We start from the raw sequence: 18,562 nt of genomic DNA on the forward strand, positions 1-18,562 counted from the left end.
CTCACAGACAATCACCCAGAGTTGAACTGGTGGGACTTTTAACATTTTGGTTATATGCTAACTGCATTTCATTGGCTTGTAAGTGCACTCTGCACAATGACAATAAAGTTTAATCTTAATAATACTTCATTAAATAAGAATGGATATTAAATTAATTCATAATTCAAAGTAATGTTATTTCTGTTTATTTCCAATCCAGATTGCTCAGGTGATTCATCCATTTGTCAAAATGTTAGTGATTTATTTGAAAGAAAATTTTAAAAGGAATCATTGTAATTTTAAAACACATCTGGAATTTTATTTACTTATTATTATTACTTATTGGATTACAATTATTCTTTTCTGCAGAGAATAATATCAGAAGGAAACGTTTACGACTTACATCTATTGGACTAATGTCAATATTTCTACTTCTATAAAATTGAGACATTCATACAGATTCACTGGCCACATTTACAAGCAAATAAAATGATACAATCCCACATTGTGGCCCTATGTTCCTATCACTACCACTGTAGAGAGGCCTGTCCCTGTCTGTAATGAACCGCTTTACACAAAACTACTCTAGAAACAGTTTAATCCTCACCGATTGATAATTTGAAAAATTGGTGGGGTTCCCCTTTAAGCCGAAAGAGCAGGGTTCACGCATGTGTCACGTGGCCCGGTGTGTTGGCAGTTTTCTTGACAGTTCGAGGGGCCGGCTATTTTCACACCCGTATCCAGACAAGGCCCGCCCCCTAGCGCTGTGATTGGCTACGAGTTTATTCTCACAAGAAGGCAGTCATTTATTTATTAACTTAACGTTCAAATACAGGCTCATGCAGCAATATGGACGCAACAAAGTGGAGCGAATTATTTTATTATATTATATATGCTTTTTTATCATTTAAACCTGGCAGGTTGTTCACTATAACACCCCAGTTTAAAACAGTACAAAAAAGTATTTTTTAAAAAAATGTTTAGAAGATCTATAAGAATGTACGCTTATTGTATGTTGACTATAAATTAATAATCTTTGTTAATTTATATTCAGTGTTCAATTAACGTATAACCTACATACGGAGCCATGTAACCGTTGATTTGGACTCTAAGCCAATCAGAGTGAAGGGGGGCGTGGCTTGTCTGAAAGCGGGTGGGACGGTAATCCGCCGTTTTGTAAACGATGGAGAGGAGATAAGAGAAACAGCTTCAAACTGCCTCAGGCTTTACACCGATAACCCCCGCAGCAGAGGGAGAAGCTCGGTTGTACGTATTACATTTTTATATTGCATGAAAACAGCTCGCTCTCATGTTTAAATGGATGTTTATTCATGAAATTTGAACCCTGTTTGCATAGCCTGAAATGTAGAGTACATAGAACGGGTGTCATCGACATTTTCAGTGTAATAACAGTGTTTTAACAAGCTTGTTTAATGTTATAACCAGTGTGTGACATAAGCTAAAACACCAACATTTCCATTCTGAGTTTAAGCTCGTTTTGTATTCATATCTCTCTTATAAACTTCAGCCTAAGGGAACTGTAGCCTAAGGTTAACTCCAGTTAGTTATTTTTGTTGTTGTTAAAAGAGGCATCATTAATTAATAACTCTTTATTAATGATATTATAATATATCCGCATTAAAACAAAAATAATAATGGACATGGATTTGTTGCATGTGGGATTTTAATGAGAAAACCAACAAAATTATTTTGTAAAATTATTGTACCCTCCACATCCAGGATGAAGTGTTTCAGCCTGGACTGCTTTTTGATTGAGACACAGTACAGGCCAATCAGATCACAGCTCTTTTGCATAAGTCGCTCTTAAAATCCACTATAAAAAGCAGCCTGTTCATAATGAACAGAAAGAGGATTATTTAAAAATCACGTGGAAGTGAGTTACGATGGTTTCTGGGAAATAAAACAATGCATATATAAACATGCAAGATGTATGTGCCTTTAAATAACAAATGAAGTTAAAGTGAGGGCACCTTCTCTGTTTTTTCATTCTTTAGATGCACTGCACAGACAGCAGGAGATAAGAGCTTTATTTAAATTCATCCCTGCCCTTTGAGACAGAAGACTCTCATAGTGCTGTCACCCAGACGAATATGACCTACCCTTTCAGCTGTTAAGCTAATCAATAAACCCCTGCAGGTAAAAGTTCAGATCTCTCTACTGCTAAAGTTCACCACTGTTACAGAAAATTGGCCTTAGTCACTGTTGCGAGGCTGGACGCTTTCCTACCAGATGAAGGCAGAGAGCGAGAGGATTAAAAGTGAGAGGAGGGGAGAGAGAAAGGCTCAGTTTTGTTCTGGCGAGTGTGCAAGCAGCAGCATTGTGAATGGACAGAAGGAAAAATGAGGAGAGAGGAGTGAAGGAAAGAAGAAAGGGTAAATGGTACACTTGTCCCTCGTGGCTAATGTGTTTGGGGCTGCGTCTGATCGTCTCGTTTGTTTAGTTAACAGTATCTCTGAGGCTGATTGTGAAGATCGGAGTGGGATTGTTTTACAGTTATTGGACTTACTGAAAAGTGGCTGCCTCAAGAATATGTACAACCGAGACAACACTGTATTTCTGTAAATAGTTTCTGACATTTTCATAGATCACACATTTTAGGAACAGCTTAATGCCTAGAGCTTTTATTTTCAAAAGCAAATGAACTGTGATGTACTGACATTTCCACCTCTGTGGTGACCTGAGCTGAGGATTATGGCTTTCCCTGTTTATTGTATTCGCTGTTGTTTCCTTGAAATTCCATTGATCTCTTAAACTCCTTTTGTTCCTTTGTGTAGTTGGCATCTAGTAGCAGTTGCGTAAGGTGTGCTGCTTAACATCGTGTACCGTGTGGCCTTCATCCGTACACCAAGACCCTTAAATGTCGCACGCTGGTGCTGTCGTGATTAACCAGATCACTCTTCTATTGCACGTGATATAAAGTGACTAAATGACAGTTTCTGTGCACGTTGGCCACGTTTTAACGTGTTTTTATTTCATTCAGGTGTGTGATTTACAAACCATTTCTGTGTTCAAAGGTAGTTTTAAAAGCACGGGTGAAATGTCTAGATCTGATCAAAATAATCACATAATCAAACCAATATCTGAATCCAGAATATTTAATCTGGAAAAGCAGAGATGGTTTTACCTTCTGTTTGGTGCTGGAACACCTTTAGAGGGCAGTATTGAGCAGTGTTTGTTTATTTGAACTGAAAGACTGATTTGCATGTTCGTAACCTTACGAAAATATTTGCATTAAAATGATCAGATAAAAGCTTTGGGTCACTGTTCCCACATATTTGATATCTATTAATATCTTTAAATATTTTTAATATTATATAATTAATTATATAAAATAATTTATTATATTATTCTAGTGTGTTTATTGTTCATTTTTTATTCTGATCACTTTTTTGTGTTCAGAATACATTCAGATTTTTCTATTATAAAAATAAGACAGTTACAGCAGTGGTTCTCTTTGCTGAATTTGGACTGAATTAGAGCTCAGGGTATTGACTGTGTGTGTTTGTGTGCTTGTGCGGGTGCAGGTGTGTGTGTGTGGGTGGGCATGTGGGTGTGTGTGTACAAACACATGGATGAAAACACCTTGTACTTTCACCCCCAGTTTGTACACAGTGGTGTTGTAGGGATGGTTTAAAACGTTATATTTAATACATGCTTCATTTTAACACAACAAATAGCATAAAAAAACATTGTGGTTATTATTATTTTTTATGAAACGTTACTAATACAGTAATTAAGCAATGAGAGCAGACATTAGGATGCTTTAATTACACGGTTAGTGGCCGTGTGGTCGTGTTGCCCGTGTTATTTGATATTGCTGCTTGGTTAATTAGCCTCTAAGGCATTGCACAGGTAACAGCAGTGTTGGGGGGTAGCTAGCTACAAACAGTGAGGATGATGTCTGAACTACTTTCTTTCAGTAGAGCCATTGCCTTGGATACCCTTTCTATTACAGTGATACTAGGAGACTGTGTATATTTAACAACAGACAATACCTGGTACATAACTGTATACTATTGTTTAAACATAAGAGAAAATGATATGCTGTTTGACTGTCGTGTGGATTATATGCTGAAAGGCCTCAGGCCTGAAAACTGATTAACATTTCACTTCCTTAAGGGTCTGCTTCAGGAATGTCCATGTCGTGTAACCTGATATTTGTGGTAGAGCACAAATCACTTCCTCTTAGTCAAATATAGCCTTCACTCTTGTGGATAAACTAATCTCTCTCCCTCTCTCTTTCTCCATATAGCTTCATCTTCTGATGACTCGATGACCTCCATGCGAAGCTCCTCTCGTAGCCTGGCCTCCATCAGCAGCACTGCCTCGGACCCCCGCTTCCATTTCAAATGGAGGGCCATCACAATGGTGTCCATGCTAATGCTAGGTCTGCTGCTGTACCTGCATCAAACAGCAGGTGGCGCCACCGAAGACGCGCAGCAATTCAAACAGCACTACAGCAGCAGTGGGAATGCCAGGTTGCAACGTCTGTACCGAAACACCAAGGAATGGACTGAACCGGTTTACAATGACACCTACCCTCTGACCCCTCCTCAGCGCACAGCTGAAGGTATCCGCTACCGCATCAGCGTGATCGCAGACTTGGACACAAACTCACGTAAAGAAAGCGGAAACACTTGGTTTAGCTACCTGCGGAAAGGCCACCTGCTGGTGTCGGAGAGCGGGGACAAGGTGTCGGTGGAGTGGGACACACATACAGTGGTCCTAGAGAGCCATTTGGCCGAAAAAGGCAGAGGCATGGAGCTCTCTGACCTGGTGGCCTTTAACGGGCATCTGTACAGTGTGGATGACCGCACAGGGGTGGTGTTCCGGATAGATGGCGACAGCCCTGTGCCGTGGGTCATTCTCCCTGATGGAGATGGCAACGTTCCCAAAGGTGAGGGATTATTAGGGGAGTGGTCTCCCTGCATCTCCTATTTACTGCTTCACTGACCTGTAATAGGGAGAATAGAGCCTCTGTCGTTGCTACTCTGGGTTCAGCACGCAGAAACTGCACTATGTAACATGGGGAAGTGGGCAAGGTATCACTCACCCTCCCACACTTTGGTTTCAAGACAGTGTTGTAAAACTGAATTACACTCTGCGACAGTAGGGGGACCCCAGGAGCAAAAATACCCAATCCTAACTAGCCTTGCTTTACGTCTTTAAGTGGATTCAGGTCTGTGTGTAATGAATGAAGGTGAAGGTGTAGAGTTACAGCTAAACGACTGTGCTCCGGTTTCCTCCCACAGTCCAAAAACACACGTTGGTAGGTGGATTGGCGACTCAAAAGTGTCCGTAGGTGTGTGTGTTGCCCTGTGAAGAACTGGCGCCCCCTCCAGGGTGTATTCCCACCTTGCACCCAATGATTCCAGGTATGCTCTGGACCCACTGCGACCCTGAACTGGATAAGCGCTTACAGATAATGAATGAATTTATTCAGACTTTCAGTGTGAATCTTTTAAACACCCTGTGTTGTACAGGATTTAAGGCAGAGTGGCTGGCGGTGAAGGACGAGCACCTGTACGTGGGTGGGCTGGGCAAAGAGTGGACAACCACCATGGGCGACTTCGTCAACCACAACCCGGAGTGGGTGAAAGTCATCGGTTTCCGTGGAGATGTGCGGCATGAGAACTGGGTGCCCCACTACAGCGCCCTGAAGACTGCAGCAGGCATTAAACCACCTGGTAAAGCAACTTCCAAAATACAGTTATACACCCTCTGTGGAGGAGGCTCTAAATGTGTTCTCGGCTCCAGCTCTGGGGGCTCACTATTTTTCAAAGTCTCCGGTTTACACCGATCCTCAGCTCCTTATTAAGCCCATTTAAGTATAAAAATGCAGTTTAATTGTACACTCACTCCCCATATCTAGCGTGAAAATTTACATTCAAGTGAGATTCAAAACTGTTCATAGGTGTGAGTGTGTGTGTCACCCTGTGAAGGACTGGCGCCCCCTCCAGGGTGTGTTCCCGCCTTGCGCCCAGTGATTCCAGGTAGGCTCCGAACCCACTGTGACCCGGAACTGGATAAGGGTTACAGACAGTGAATGAATGAATGAATGAAATGTAAGTGACTTGTATCTGTCTGTAATTTGAACAAACTTTCCCTGAAGCAACATACAAGAACACATTGATACGTTTCTGTGGCTCCGTCCCAAATGGGTCACTAAGCCCTATGTAGTGCAGGATGATGGCCCTTAAATACACCCAAGTCCTGGACAGGACAAACCCATTTATATTCAGCTATTACCCACACGGCTCCTTTTTTTTTTTTTTAAACATTCTTTGCGATATTTTGTGCAGAAGCCATAGGTTTATCATCCCCTCATCCCCTGAAGCACAGCCATTTGATACACAGCCTGAAGGTCACTACCGGAGCATTGGCTAATTCACATTCATGTCACATGCCCATTAACTGGATACATATCGGATCTAGGACCAAATATGAAAGTCTGATATAAAAGAAATGGATTGGACCCGTCCACACAGCCCTGGAAAAAATCAGACCTGTGTCACAGATTTGAATCATTTTGGCGTGGTAATGTGCATGTAATCTGAGCCTCTCCGGTCACAGCGCTGGACTTCCAAACACAAAGAACATGTAATAGGTGCTAATTAAACGTGTTGTAGATGAGAACAGTGAGGTAAAAGTGACTGAAACCCAGCTTTTCTGCTCCTTGCTCCTCGACTGTCACCGCACTTGAAAGTAAACAAAGGCTCCGGGTGACCACACCAAGCTACACCAGTAAGAGTCCTTTGACAAAGACTCTTTAACACTACAGCTGCCTCCCTCTGTAACATGATTAGACCCATGAGTCACTGCTAAATGTCATAAATGTAAATGAGGCTTCGTGTGTTTTAGTGGGTTTCCTGTGGCACCCCAGTTTATCATTTCTTTTCTGCTTCTCTCAGGGTACCTGATCCACGAGTCAGCAGTATGGAGCGAGCGTCTTCAGCGCTGGTTCTTTCTTCCCCGCCGCGCCAGCTCAGAGCGCTACAATGAGACAGCAGATGAAAGGCGGGCCACTAACCTGCTGCTCAGCTGCCCAGCCAACTTCACCCAGATCTCCGTTTCACGTGTTGGCCCCCTGTTACCTACCCATGGCTTCTCCGCCTTCAGATTCATTCCTGACACAGATGACCAGATGGTGCTGGCACTGAAGTCAGAAGAAGACGCAGGCACCATCGCCACCTACATCACCGCCTTCACGCTGGACGGCCGCATCCTGCTGCCCGAGACCAAGATCGGAGACGTGAAGTACGAAGGCCTTGAGTTCATCTAGACGCTAACGGCTCCAAGCCTAATTCAGAGAATGGACTGAATGGCCACAGTGGGGTCTCTTGGTGCTAAACCGGCCATGATCAGTGCAATATTAGACATAGAAATATCACAGAGAGTGGGGATATTACAGTAAGCAGGACTTAGAGGCCAGTAACTCAAAACAGACCTGTGTGAAGGGCGAAGGATATATACAAGAATAATAATCATTTGAAATAGTGTTTCTCATCTGTACCTAACGAGCTAATATAAAATAATCTCGCAAAGAGACAAATTTGATTAGCATTCAGTGCAGCACACAATGTGTGGAATAATAATAATATTATGATTCATAATTTGTAACAGCATTTTATCCATTGCAAACATTTCAAAACATCTCGGTGTAGTGTGAAAATGTTTTCAAAGGTGTTATATCTGACATTGCCACTAGATGCTGCACTAGAGCAGCGACTACTGTCTTGTCTATTTGGTAGAGCCAGCGTTTCCACACGGCAGGATTAATATTCATTCGTGGTCGGCCTGGAAACGAAAACAAAGAGCAGAGAACAACACACAGAGAATATGTGACTTAATTCTCTCCTCAGGACGACTTTGCCTGTACTCCACCATATCTTTACATAGAAACTAGTTGTCTGTTGTTATACTTAAAATGTTGTATATAGCACATTTAAGTGTGATTATGATATATATTTCCCACGTTGCCACCCCCCTTACAAATAATGCACATTAACAATTAGCAGTCATAAATTATCCAGCTCACTGAAAAAGTCCTGCTTACTGAAATCTCCCTTCATCTTTGTGATATTTCAATAAACAAACAGTGGTGACACTGCACCCTTCTGCATCAGATTGTTTAGAAGTCACTAAAGAGACCAGAACAAGCACCTGGCACCGAGGTTGCTGTGCTGAAGGGAGACGTATGAGGTTGAAGAAAACAGAAGAAAAGCAGATTCATCATGTCGGGTCTTTGATCTGCTTCTTGAGCCATGTTGCTGCTAAAGACTCAGGGGATTTCAAAGTCAACAGCATTTTCTAACTCATACCAAATGAGCTAACTTTAAAAAAACTTTAATTACATAGATGTGAAATGTGCTTTAATACTGTTTTATTTCACGTATTTTAAAGACTGGCTTTTTAAATCAGCTGCTGTTTAAAAACACTAAAGCCAGTGTTGTATTCCTGATTTATTCTTTTTTTTAAACATCTGTGGAATCACACTTATGTTCAGTCCATCAGGGAACAGAATTGTTTAAGAGTCTTGGACAATACACATTAAAATTAAGGTGCTGTTACTGAAGAATGTGTTTTTCTTTAACCAATGTATGGCACACAAGCATGATTTACACATCACAAACTTTCAAGGATGTTTTTCTCTTTTAAAATAATGGAGTATACTGTTGCTCTTGTCCAGTTCTTCAAATCAAAGTTGGGTTTTCATCAAGGAATCAGTCCATGCCCGAATCAGATGGAATCTCTTATGAGCTGTAATTTTATACTGTTTACAAATGTAAACACTGTTAGTGGACTAATATCTGTAGAACAAGCCACAATCATAGTTTTGTTCCCATGAGGACCAGGCCTGGCTGCAGTCCCTCCACATTGAGCACATGCAGCAGACCCAGTGTCCTGAGGAAATTCAGCATTCTCTTGTCGCTTGATCTGAATTCACAAAATACCCCATTGGAGCCTGAGGAAAGAACACCAGGAATATATTGAGACAAGGGTGAGGAGCATGTCAGAATTCTGCTTTCAGAAACTTGTAAGACCTTCCTAGATTAACACTAAAGTCAGTGCCTCTAATTAGATACTAGTAACCATTACAAACTTGCACTGGTTACTACTGTCTGGGCATTTAGATCTGAACTTACCGCTTTCTTTCAGTGATGAAAGCACGTTGCTGATCAGCTGCTTGACAATGTTGGGGTCTGGGACTCTTGGATGGATCTGAATAGCCATGAGGGATGGGAAGTCTCTGAGCATCATTTCTGGATACTAAAACAGAATGGACCAGTCATTTTACAATTTCTGTTTAATCTGCTCATGGAATTCCAGAATTAAAAAAAATAAATTAATGAAAATACAACACTGCAACACTGATGATCAGCCCTAATATTATGACCACCTCCTTGTTTCAACTGACCATACAAGAGCACTTTGTAGTTCTACACACTCCTCTCTTAAACCCATCCCTGTCACTGCTGGACTGAGAATAGTCCACAAAACAAAAATATACAGCCAGCATCAGCCTGTGGGCAGTGAACAGTGACGAAGGAGTCTCTGACTTTTTATCTACAAGGTGTGTCTAACAGAGTGGGTGGTGAGTGGAGACAGTGTTTAAAAACTCTAGTAGCACTGCTGTGTCTGATCCATTAAGCCAAACCAAGACTTTATCAACTCTCCATCTGAAAAAAAATGTAAATAAAAAAATAATAACATCTGAAGCAGCGCGGTGGCGCAGCCGGTAGTGTCACAGTCACACAGCTCCAGGGGCCTGGAGGTTGTGGGTTCGATTCTCGCTCCGGGTGACTGTCTGTGAGCAGTGCGGTGTGTTCTCCCTGTGTCTGCGTGGGTTTCTTCCGGGTGACTGTCTGTGAGGAGTGGGGTGTGTTCTCCCTGTGTCTGCGTGGGTTTCCTCCGGGTGCTCCGGTTTCCTCCCACAGTCCAAAAACACACGTTGGTAGGTGGATTGGGGACTCAAAAGTGTCCGTAGGTGTGAGTGTGTGAGTGAATGTGAGCGAGTGTGTTGCCCTGTGAAGGACTGGCGTCCCCTCCAGGGTGTATTCCCGCCTTGCGCCCAAAGATTCCAGGTAGGCTCTGGACCCACCACGACCCTGCACTGGATAAGCTCTTACAGATAATGAATGAATGAATGAATAATAATATCTGTTCACCTTATCACTCACCTGGGATTTGATCATGGCAGTCTTCGCATCGGTGAGAGCAAAAGCAAAGCCACAGAGTCCAGTCTCGTCCTCCAGCAACAGGTCACAGTGATTAGAGGGGGAAAGCTGACCATCAACCAGCCTGAGAGCAGGGACAATCAGACTTTAAGCAAATGTGACTGTGGACTACGTAAACAAGCTTGACATACAGCCATTATTTCAAAAATGTTATAACCATTAAACAGAGTTTACATTCAATTTAGCCTTTTTGTGTTTAACATTCACAACATTTTTCAGATTCCAGCAACTGTAAACCCACCTGTCACCAATTAAAGTCACCTGCTGCAGTGTCTCGCTCTGCATCTCCTTGGACAGTCTCAGTACCTCAGACTGAAATACAGACACAGACAATCAATGCTCACTTTTACACTGGAATTCTTACCATCAATAAGGTCATTCAGAGTGGTCTGATGTGAAGTACTTCATTCTAGAAATGTTTATAGTGGTGTGTTAGGAAATACTTGTGTGAAGAGTTTAACACATGACTATTAGATTCCTTACAGAAAGAGAACATGAGGTGGTCATCAGTGTCCTGTGTGATGCTTGAAACCTTGTCATTGAATTGGTTAGTGTTAGCGTTAGTGGGAACGTTGTCTCAAATAATACAGCACTCTGTCACCTTGTCTTTTGAAATGCTGGGTCGAATGGTGTACACTCGGGTTGCAGGAGGAGTACGGAAGAGATCCCGGTTCCCGTGGCATGGAAGCATTCTCTATAAAACAGAAACAAACCATCATCATCTGTAACCAGTCATTTCATTTTCTATGTCTTAATATTTCAGCATCATTCTTTCTTTTGTTAAAATACAATACAGTAGATCCACTAAAACTTTACCTGGAACTCTCCAGAAAGGCCACCTCTGAAGCCCCACGGCTCTGGGTCATTGTTTATAACCTGACAGTGTGGTGGATTACATCCTCCTAGTCCAAAAAAGATTTAAAAAAAAATTAGGTTGTGTCAGCAGGTAGTGTCGCAGTAACACAGCTCCAGGGGCCTGGAGGTTGTGGGTTCGATTCTCGCGCCGGGTGACTGTCTGTGAGGAGTGCGGTGTGTTCTCCCTGTGTCTGCGTGGGTTTCCTCCGGGTGACTGTCTGTGAGGAGTGTGGTGTGTTCTCCCTGTGTCTGCGTGGGTTTCCTCCGGGTGTTCTGGTCTCCTCCCACAGTCCAAAAACACACGTTGGTAGGTGGATTGGTGACTCAAAAGTGTCCGTATGTGTGAGTGTGTGAGTGAATGTGTGTGTGTTGCCCTGTGAAGGACTGGCGGCCCCTCCAGGGTGTATTCCCGCCTTGCACCCAATGATTCCAGGTAGGCTCTGGACCCACCGTGACCCTGAATTGGATAAGCGGTTACAGGTAATGGATGGATTATATATGTGTAGTCTACATTTTTTAAATAGGTTGACAGAAAAAAACAACAAACAACCAAAAAAACATTTTTCTGTAGGCATCAATACAATTCAAATGGATTAATAAAATCACTGAAAGTAAAATGAGCACCTACCCAAACTGCTGACGAAAGTTCTGGCTAAGGACACGCCGCTCTTTATGTCACAGATGTAGTTGTACAGGTCGTACAGAATGGTTCTGTTTGGTACGTTTGAAAGTCTGTTAAACATCTGCACCACTGCAGCGCACATGTCATCGAAGCGCTCTGCTCTCTCTCGCCATTCTTTGGCCTGTGGAAGGGTTTTAGAACATGTATTTAAAATTCTAGACACACTTCAAAAGCTTTTTTTTTTTACGGTAAAACTCGTTAAACAACTGCAAGCGTGATCAAGTAAAAACAGCCTCCTCCCACAAAATGCATGGCTGATGTACGCTTTGAGCAAGGCACCTTACAAACAATTGCTCCCAGGGAGTTGGGAATGGCTGCCAGCTGCTTCGGGAATGTGTGTGTGTGTTTTTAGCATGTTCAACACACATTTTTTGGGTGGCACGGTGGCTTAGTGGTTAGCACGTTCGCCTCTCAGCGCTGGGATCTTAGGTTCAAGTCCCATCTGGGTGGAGTTTCCACATTCTCCCTGCGGCTGTGAGGAGTGTGGTGTGTTCTCTCTGTGTCTGCGTGGGTTTCCTCCGGGTGACTGTCTGTGAGGAGTGTGGTGTGTTCCTCCAGGGTCTGCGGTTTCCTCCCACAGTCCAAAAACATGGAGGGTAGGTGAATTGGCTTCTCTAATAAACTGTCCTGGTGAGTGAGTATGTGAATGAATGTCTGTATGTGTAAGGGGATTGTGTATGTGCCCAGATATGGATTGGCACTCTGTCCTGGGTGAAACCCTAGTGCCCGATGCGGTTCTCCAGGTGGACGGTCGTTCCTGGTTGAGAGTACGCTGTGTGCGTTTGGCTGCCGCTTCTCGCCAGTGTGTGTGGATTCAGTGTTCTGAGCGTTCTGAGCAGTGTGGATTGTAAAGCGTCCTTGGGTATCTAGAAAGGCGCTATATAAGTGTAGGCGCTATATAAGTGTAAAGATAGACTTTTGTCACATACTATTATTCTGTTTCAACCAAACTTTGCCATTTGTGACAATACCTACACAGCTAATAACAAGAAATGTGAAGTAATTCTAATGTCTGCCCACATTACTATGCCATAATACGATTCCAAAGTTTGGAACAGTAGTGTTTATGTCAAATTACAGGGTGAAGAAACATGGTCTACCAACCTTCGCATTCTCGGGTGCAACGGAGTCAAACACAGCAGCACTGCTGTTGCCTCGGAGCCACTGGAGCTCCCTGAGCATGGAGAGGGCAGTGGGGCCGTGCTCGTAGGGCAGGTAGAAAAGCTCAGACAGAAGTGTCAGGTCCTCCAGTGTCAGTGGCTCTGCCGTGTACAGTGGGTTCTCTCCGGGTCCTGGAACATACTCGTCCGTCTGCATGGGCTCCTCCTCAGACGGCTCTCTCTTAGGACAGCCACTGCCAGCACGGGACACTTCCCAAAGAGACGGTCCGATTTCAGAAACAATAATCAGACTGCAAATTGTGAATTGAACTTAAAGATTCATAAGTCTTTACCATGTCTTACCATCAGGCTGATCTGCCATACCAAACTCAATCAGCCAGTCTGTGAGGGCGAGTCGCAAAGCCTCCTGGGGGTTGTAGTCCGAGCCCTGATCTTCACCATCTGTAGAACAGTAGGATCATCAGTTTAAAGAGGGTGTTCTAAATAATACACAGGATAATAATAATAATAATAATAATAATAATAATACTGAATTTTCAAAATAGTACTTCATTTTTGCCCCGTTTTCTAATACGTACACCAATTCTAACCCTTAATTATGACTCCTACATTTTAAGTTAGTAGTTCATTTTATGATTTGTTGATACAGCTACAATCACATGATGTAGAAATTACTGGAAGCTCCACTTTACCCATAGAAACATCCTTCTGGCCTGTGCTAGATTTGCACCAAGTGGCTAGTGTATGAACAGCGACAAAGTTAGGCTCGAACTCGCAGTTGGGGTTGGTAAGCACTCCTCTGAGCTTGGGAATGAGTTCAGTGGGCCGGTTCTTAAAGGGTCCCAGGAACAATCTCTGGGGGTCGTAGTCATTCGCGTGAATGTTGTCCCAGATCACCGGTGGCCTTCGCAGAACACTGGACACCTCCACTATGGACTCCACGGATATATCATTAGACACCACTTTAGGGCCTGAAGGGAATGAAATACAGAAGCTTAACAACTTATTCTCCATGATATATATAATACCATAACATACGGAATATATAAACATTACATGCTTTAAATCAAAATCTGAAAGTTCATTACAATATTTAAACTCACCTGCCTTTCAGAGTATTTATGATTTCACATTAGGGATTGTAACAGACAACAGTATACAGTTTTAAAGGGCAGAAAACAGCAGATGATCAGTAGATGATCTCACCAGTCCAGAGAATGTCGATGCCAGGGAGGAGTTTTTCCCCAACAGTGTGTAAATATGAAGATTCTCTCACACTCGGAGTACAGAACGCAGCACAGTAATCTACAAGAGAAAAATACAACACTGTGGCTACAAATCACTGCAAATGTATTGCTACAATCTTTAAGCTGTCGTTTTAAAACAAATCTAGGTTACTAACTGTGCTAAGCCAAAATGTGTTGTGTCATAACTGAAATATAGTAACCTACATAATAGGTTTTTCTCACCCAGTAGGAGGGTGAAGTCTAGAACACGGTTAATCTGAGACATGTAAATACAGCCACTGCAAACACAACATTACTAAGCAGCTAATTACTTGGAGGAGAACAGCAACTACTACGTTATATTAACTAACATATGTTCATGTTGCCTGTGGCATCACACAGACTGATTTTGGGGAGGAAGAGCCTATCTAGGCCACTCAAAATGAGAGAACAATTAAGCCAATGACGTTGGACTATCTCCCAACAACAGTGCCAACCCACTCGAGAAGCCTTGAAGTTTTTATATGAAAGCAACAACATGCTGAGCACTTGATGGTGGCACACATCTAAACATGGATTTGAAATCAGTTTTAACCAGTGTCACCTTCACTGTTTATACATGTGTGATAAAGAAACAGTAAATAATTCAACATGCGCTGTTAGTTCTAAATAATAAAGATTATGAAAATCATACATTCAGTCAATATCAAATATACATTTATTCATTCATTATCTGTAACCCTTATCCAGTTCAGGGTCGCGGTGGGTCCAGAGCCAACCTGGAATCATTGGGCGCAAGGCGGGAATACACCCTGGAGGGGGCGCCAGTCCTTCACAGGGCAACACACACACACACACACACACACACACACATTCACTCACACACTCACACCTACGGACACTTTTTGAGTCACCAATCCACCTACCAGCGTGTGTTTTTGGACTGTAGGAAGAAACCGGAGCACCCGGAGGAAACCCACAGAGACACAGGGAGAATACACCAACTCCTCACAGACAGTCACCCGGAGGAAACCCACGCAGACACAGGGAGAACACACCAAACTCCTCACAGACAGTCACCCGGAGCGGGAATCGAACCCACAACCTCCAGGCCCCTGGAGCTGTGTGACTGCGACACTACCTGCTATCAAATATACAGCTTTTGGATAACCATGAAAAGTAATTATTAGTGCTTTTATAGGACCTTATAAAGAATGGTAGGTACGATTTATTATTTTTGCTCTTATAGCTAGTAAGGGTATTTTACTTTTACAGTGCTGTCCTGATTACTTAGCGCACTTTCTGCAGTACTGAGCACAGAGTACCAACAACACAGGCTCTGTTCTCCTTATTAGAGATCAGTAAAGCATCTCAATGATTGGATAGCTTTCATGTCATGGTACAAATATTACCTAACATGGCTTTAATTTAAAAACAATTGGCTGTAATCATGCTCCTGAGTGTTACCTGTTGGGCAAAAGAGGAAAGTATTAGGATCCTGTAGGTGCTGGAACACCTGGTTTGTGATGTCCACCTGCGCATGAGCAAAGGAGCTGAAGGCCTCCTTATCTGCAGCACACATCTCTGTCTCAATGTCATCAAAGAGCAGAGCAAAAGACCTGCAGCCAAACCCACACACCTGTAAGAGAAGCACATGTGTGGGTACACACATACACACACACACACCTCCATCAGATCTGGTTCAGAGCCAACTAGGCCATAAACATTCATAAACTGATTTATTCTGGTGAATATTGAGAAAGTTCAAGATCGCACACACGGTTATTCTGGCTCATGAACAGCACTTATCAATAGCTCATGACAGCTTTATCAAACCTACCAAGCCGTTCTCGTTAGTCTCAGACGCAGTTAATATGTAGCAATGTGTTGAATGGTCACGTCTAATGAATTATGTGATGCAATGATTTGGAAATGGTAAATGGAATGGAACATTCACTAATGTTGATAATGCTGACGATGAAGGAAATCAAACATGCACTTATAAGCAACAGAAAAGTGAATAAAAAAAAAAAAAAAAACTTCATGGTGAAATACTTCATGGTGGCTAAGACATTCTGTTCATTTTCAGCAACGTTTTCATGTACGTTTGAGCTACTTCCAGTATTCCTTCCTACTCAGTGCCCTGGGTGTATTAGATATTTGGTATGAAACATATTTTAAACACAGAAACCCATGTAAGGGACCCATTCTGTGGAGAATAAACTGGTAAGTTCATATACTACAATTTAATTTAATTCTTTCTTTGTGAGTTGCTGTTTCTAGGAAAGAATTTGGTTCAACTTCACTTTCATGTTCATCAAACCAATCTTTCACCAGTCCTGCTGTGTGTATTGGTGCATTGTCGTCCTGATACACGGCACCGCCTTCAGGACACAATGTTTGAACCATTGGATGCACATGGTCTTACTGGTGCAATGTGCAGTTAATGAAGATTGGCCACCAGGCTGCTCCAATTTAGCCATGAAACCTCCCACACTACAATGACAGGTGTTTCACTTTCATTGTCTAACCCATTTTGTCAGAAATATTAGAAAGCAAAAAGGAGGTCTGAAAGGGTAACATTACCTGACTTAACTTCCTCTTGAGAGCTGCTACTTCTTTAGGGTTGGAGAATGTAATATCTAGCCCAGGTGAGATGGCATAAATGAACTCCACATTATGCTCTTTCGCAGCAGAGATGAGAGTGATAAGTTGCTCTTCAAAGACACAACATAGAACCCAATTATTTATAAGTTACATTGATAAAAAAATGTGTATTATATATTACCTTCGTAAACAAAGTGAAACCACACATGCAACCACAAAAATCACAGTTTATTATGATCCCCATTATGTCCTGGTTTAAGTAACAGTTTTAAAGATTCTAACCAGCTTCTTCTGAGGTGTACAGCTCTCTCCAGTACATCCTGTGTTTGTAGTCATCTTTTGGGGCATACAGGTATGTGTTCAAGCCCCATTTCTGTTCCCTGAGTTAATAAAACATAAAGGTTATGTAATAAAAAGCAGACAGACTCCATGATGACTGGTTGTCAAAGCAAATAAAAAGTTTACTACCTTCTAAATAGCGCTTTTCTTTGCTCCATAGTCCATGGCCGTCCATAAAATCCTAAAAAACAAAGGTCAGCTCACAAAGCTTTTAATGGATCCACAAAGAAACAGCAGCTCATTTATTTGACGATCACAAGCTATTGAAAAACATCATTCTAAACCCTGCGGCCATATATTTGGCTTGTGAGGCTGTCACAATAAATTGATTCAAAGTAATTACTTGCTTAAAATTATTCTGAATGCGTTGAGCTTGTGAGTATTGCATTATTATTTCAATATTTCACTGATAAACAAGGTATCTGCAGGTCCCCTTCAGGTTATAACCCTAAAAACTAGCAAGAAACCTACTTATAACTATTAAAAGTAGTTTACAAATATGCAATTAGTTCCTTAATCTTGATCTTCACCCACCCTTCTGCAGCTCAGACCTCTGCCCTACAAACTGATGGAATAGGGATATGATGTAATAAACACTGGCTGTCTGAATCTGCCCTTTTGAGATTTTCTTTGGAGCACTGAAGACTCAAAGCAGAAAAGCCCAGTCATGGCAATGACTGCTTATTTCCCTCATGATTCATCTTTTACCATATAAACAGCACACTATCCACATATTAACATGATAAAACACTTGATTTCCACTAGAGGGGATCGTTAATAAATGTTTTGCAGTGTGTTGATTCTCCACAAGGGAAGATGTTAACAAATAATTTGCTTGAAAGAGAGGAACCAGACACAAGCTGGAACCCATAAATGCATTCACCCTTTCTAGAAAGGAATGATTTTTGTGTTTCTAGGTCTGCAGGTATTAAGATATTTATAAAAAAAATATTAGAATGAAACATTCCTAAAAATAAATGTAATAACCTGGGTTTTATGCATATTTACTTTGACCTGCTGCTAGTGGTTAAAAAGAAAAAGAAAAATAGTCTACCCACCTTCTACAACACCACTCAGGAACATTTTGGAGCTGTTGGTCGTCTCCGACATCTTTGCCTTGTCCCTGGTGGAGTTTCTTGGAGCAGAATAGTTTGTAAGAGGGGTTCAGTCCGGTCTGGGAGCAGATAGAGCTCCTAAACTCAAAGTAGATAAAGACTGAATGATGTTGAATGGCAAATGTAAGAGGAGTCGTTCCTATTGAATTAAACACCTACGTGTATTTGTTCCAATTTCTAATGAAAGCCGAAGTCAGTGGGAAGTAATAACAAACCGTGTCCTCGCACCAGAACCTTCGCAGCAGCCTAAACACACATCTCTCAGTGTCCTGCTCTTTTCAATCCAACCCGTTCCTCTTTGCACTTTGTTTACACCTACGGCGCATGCGTGGGGCTGTCACAAGAATACCCGCCTACCAGCTGAGCGTACTGCGCCTGC

The 18,562-nt window shown here is 42.2% G+C and overlaps 2 protein-coding genes across 7 annotated transcripts; one reads left to right on the top strand and one right to left on the bottom strand.

The window, feature by feature from the left end:
* Positions 1–1,139: 1,139 nt before the first annotated feature.
* Positions 1,140–7,289, top strand: cant1b (calcium activated nucleotidase 1b). 4 transcript variants are annotated; one of them, XM_066647937.1, is made up of 5 exons: positions 1,156–1,245; positions 1,995–2,136; positions 4,253–4,897; positions 5,484–5,687; positions 6,912–7,289. In XM_066647937.1, the coding sequence occupies exons 3-5, from the start codon at positions 4,273–4,275 to the stop codon at positions 7,280–7,282; spliced, it is 1,200 nt and encodes a 399-aa protein (XP_066504034.1). In that variant the 5' UTR covers positions 1,156–1,245; positions 1,995–2,136; positions 4,253–4,272; the 3' UTR covers positions 7,283–7,289. The 4 variants fall into 4 exon arrangements, with proteins under 4 accessions (XP_066504036.1, XP_066504034.1, XP_066504033.1 ...); XM_066647939.1 differs by lacking the exon at positions 1,995–2,136 and having other exon boundaries at positions 1,140–1,245; XM_066647936.1 differs by lacking the exons at positions 1,156–1,245; positions 1,995–2,136 and adding an exon at positions 2,247–2,372.
* A 91-nt stretch (positions 7,290–7,380) lies between these two features.
* On the bottom strand, positions 7,381–18,494 carry ogal (O-GlcNAcase like). 3 transcript variants are annotated; one of them, XM_066647934.1, is made up of 17 exons: positions 18,399–18,494; positions 18,127–18,261; positions 17,198–17,249; positions 17,012–17,109; positions 16,709–16,839; positions 15,590–15,761; positions 14,103–14,201; positions 13,589–13,867; positions 13,239–13,337; positions 12,880–13,145; positions 11,722–11,896; positions 11,055–11,140; positions 10,840–10,932; positions 10,480–10,550; positions 10,182–10,302; positions 9,147–9,270; positions 7,381–8,965 (listed from the first exon to the last, which is right to left on the bottom strand). In XM_066647934.1, the coding sequence occupies exons 2-17, from the start codon at positions 18,176–18,178 to the stop codon at positions 8,829–8,831; spliced, it is 2,055 nt and encodes a 684-aa protein (XP_066504031.1). In that variant the 5' UTR covers positions 18,179–18,261; positions 18,399–18,494; the 3' UTR covers positions 7,381–8,828. The 3 variants fall into 3 exon arrangements, with proteins under 3 accessions (XP_066504031.1, XP_066504030.1, XP_066504032.1); XM_066647933.1 differs by having other exon boundaries at positions 18,343–18,488; XM_066647935.1 differs by having other exon boundaries at positions 18,127–18,203; positions 18,343–18,475.
* Between the last annotated feature and the right edge of the window lie 68 nt (positions 18,495–18,562).

The sequence above is a fragment of the Hoplias malabaricus genome, chromosome 16, assembly GCF_029633855.1.
Source record: "Hoplias malabaricus isolate fHopMal1 chromosome 16, fHopMal1.hap1, whole genome shotgun sequence".
NCBI classification, from domain to species: Eukaryota; Metazoa; Chordata; class Actinopteri; order Characiformes; family Erythrinidae; genus Hoplias; species Hoplias malabaricus.

What these genes read in the sequence shown, in the direction of transcription:
- cant1b (XM_066647936.1), top strand. Translation starts at nt 2,324, where the DNA reads ATGGACAGAAGGAAAAATGAGGAGAGAGGAGTGAAGGAAAGAAGAAAG. An exon ending in AGTGAAGGAAAGAAGAAAGG is followed by an intron (nt 2,373 to 4,252) that starts GTAAATGGTACA and finishes TTCTCCATATAG; the next exon opens with CTTCATCTTCTGATGACTCG. An exon ending in AGCAGGCATTAAACCACCTG is followed by an intron (nt 5,688 to 6,911) that starts GTAAAGCAACTT and finishes TGCTTCTCTCAG; the next exon opens with GGTACCTGATCCACGAGTCA.
- ogal (XM_066647934.1), bottom strand. Translation starts at nt 18,178, where the DNA reads ATGTCGGAGACGACCAACAGCTCCAAAATGTTCCTGAGTGGTGTTGTA. An exon ending in CCAGAAGGATGTTTCTATGG is followed by an intron (nt 13,338 to 13,588) that starts GTAAAGTGGAGC and finishes ACTGTTCTACAG; the next exon opens with ATGGTGAAGATCAGGGCTCG. An exon ending in CCAGCATTTCAAAAGACAAG is followed by an intron (nt 10,551 to 10,839) that starts GTGACAGAGTGC and finishes TCTGTATTTCAG; the next exon opens with TCTGAGGTACTGAGACTGTC.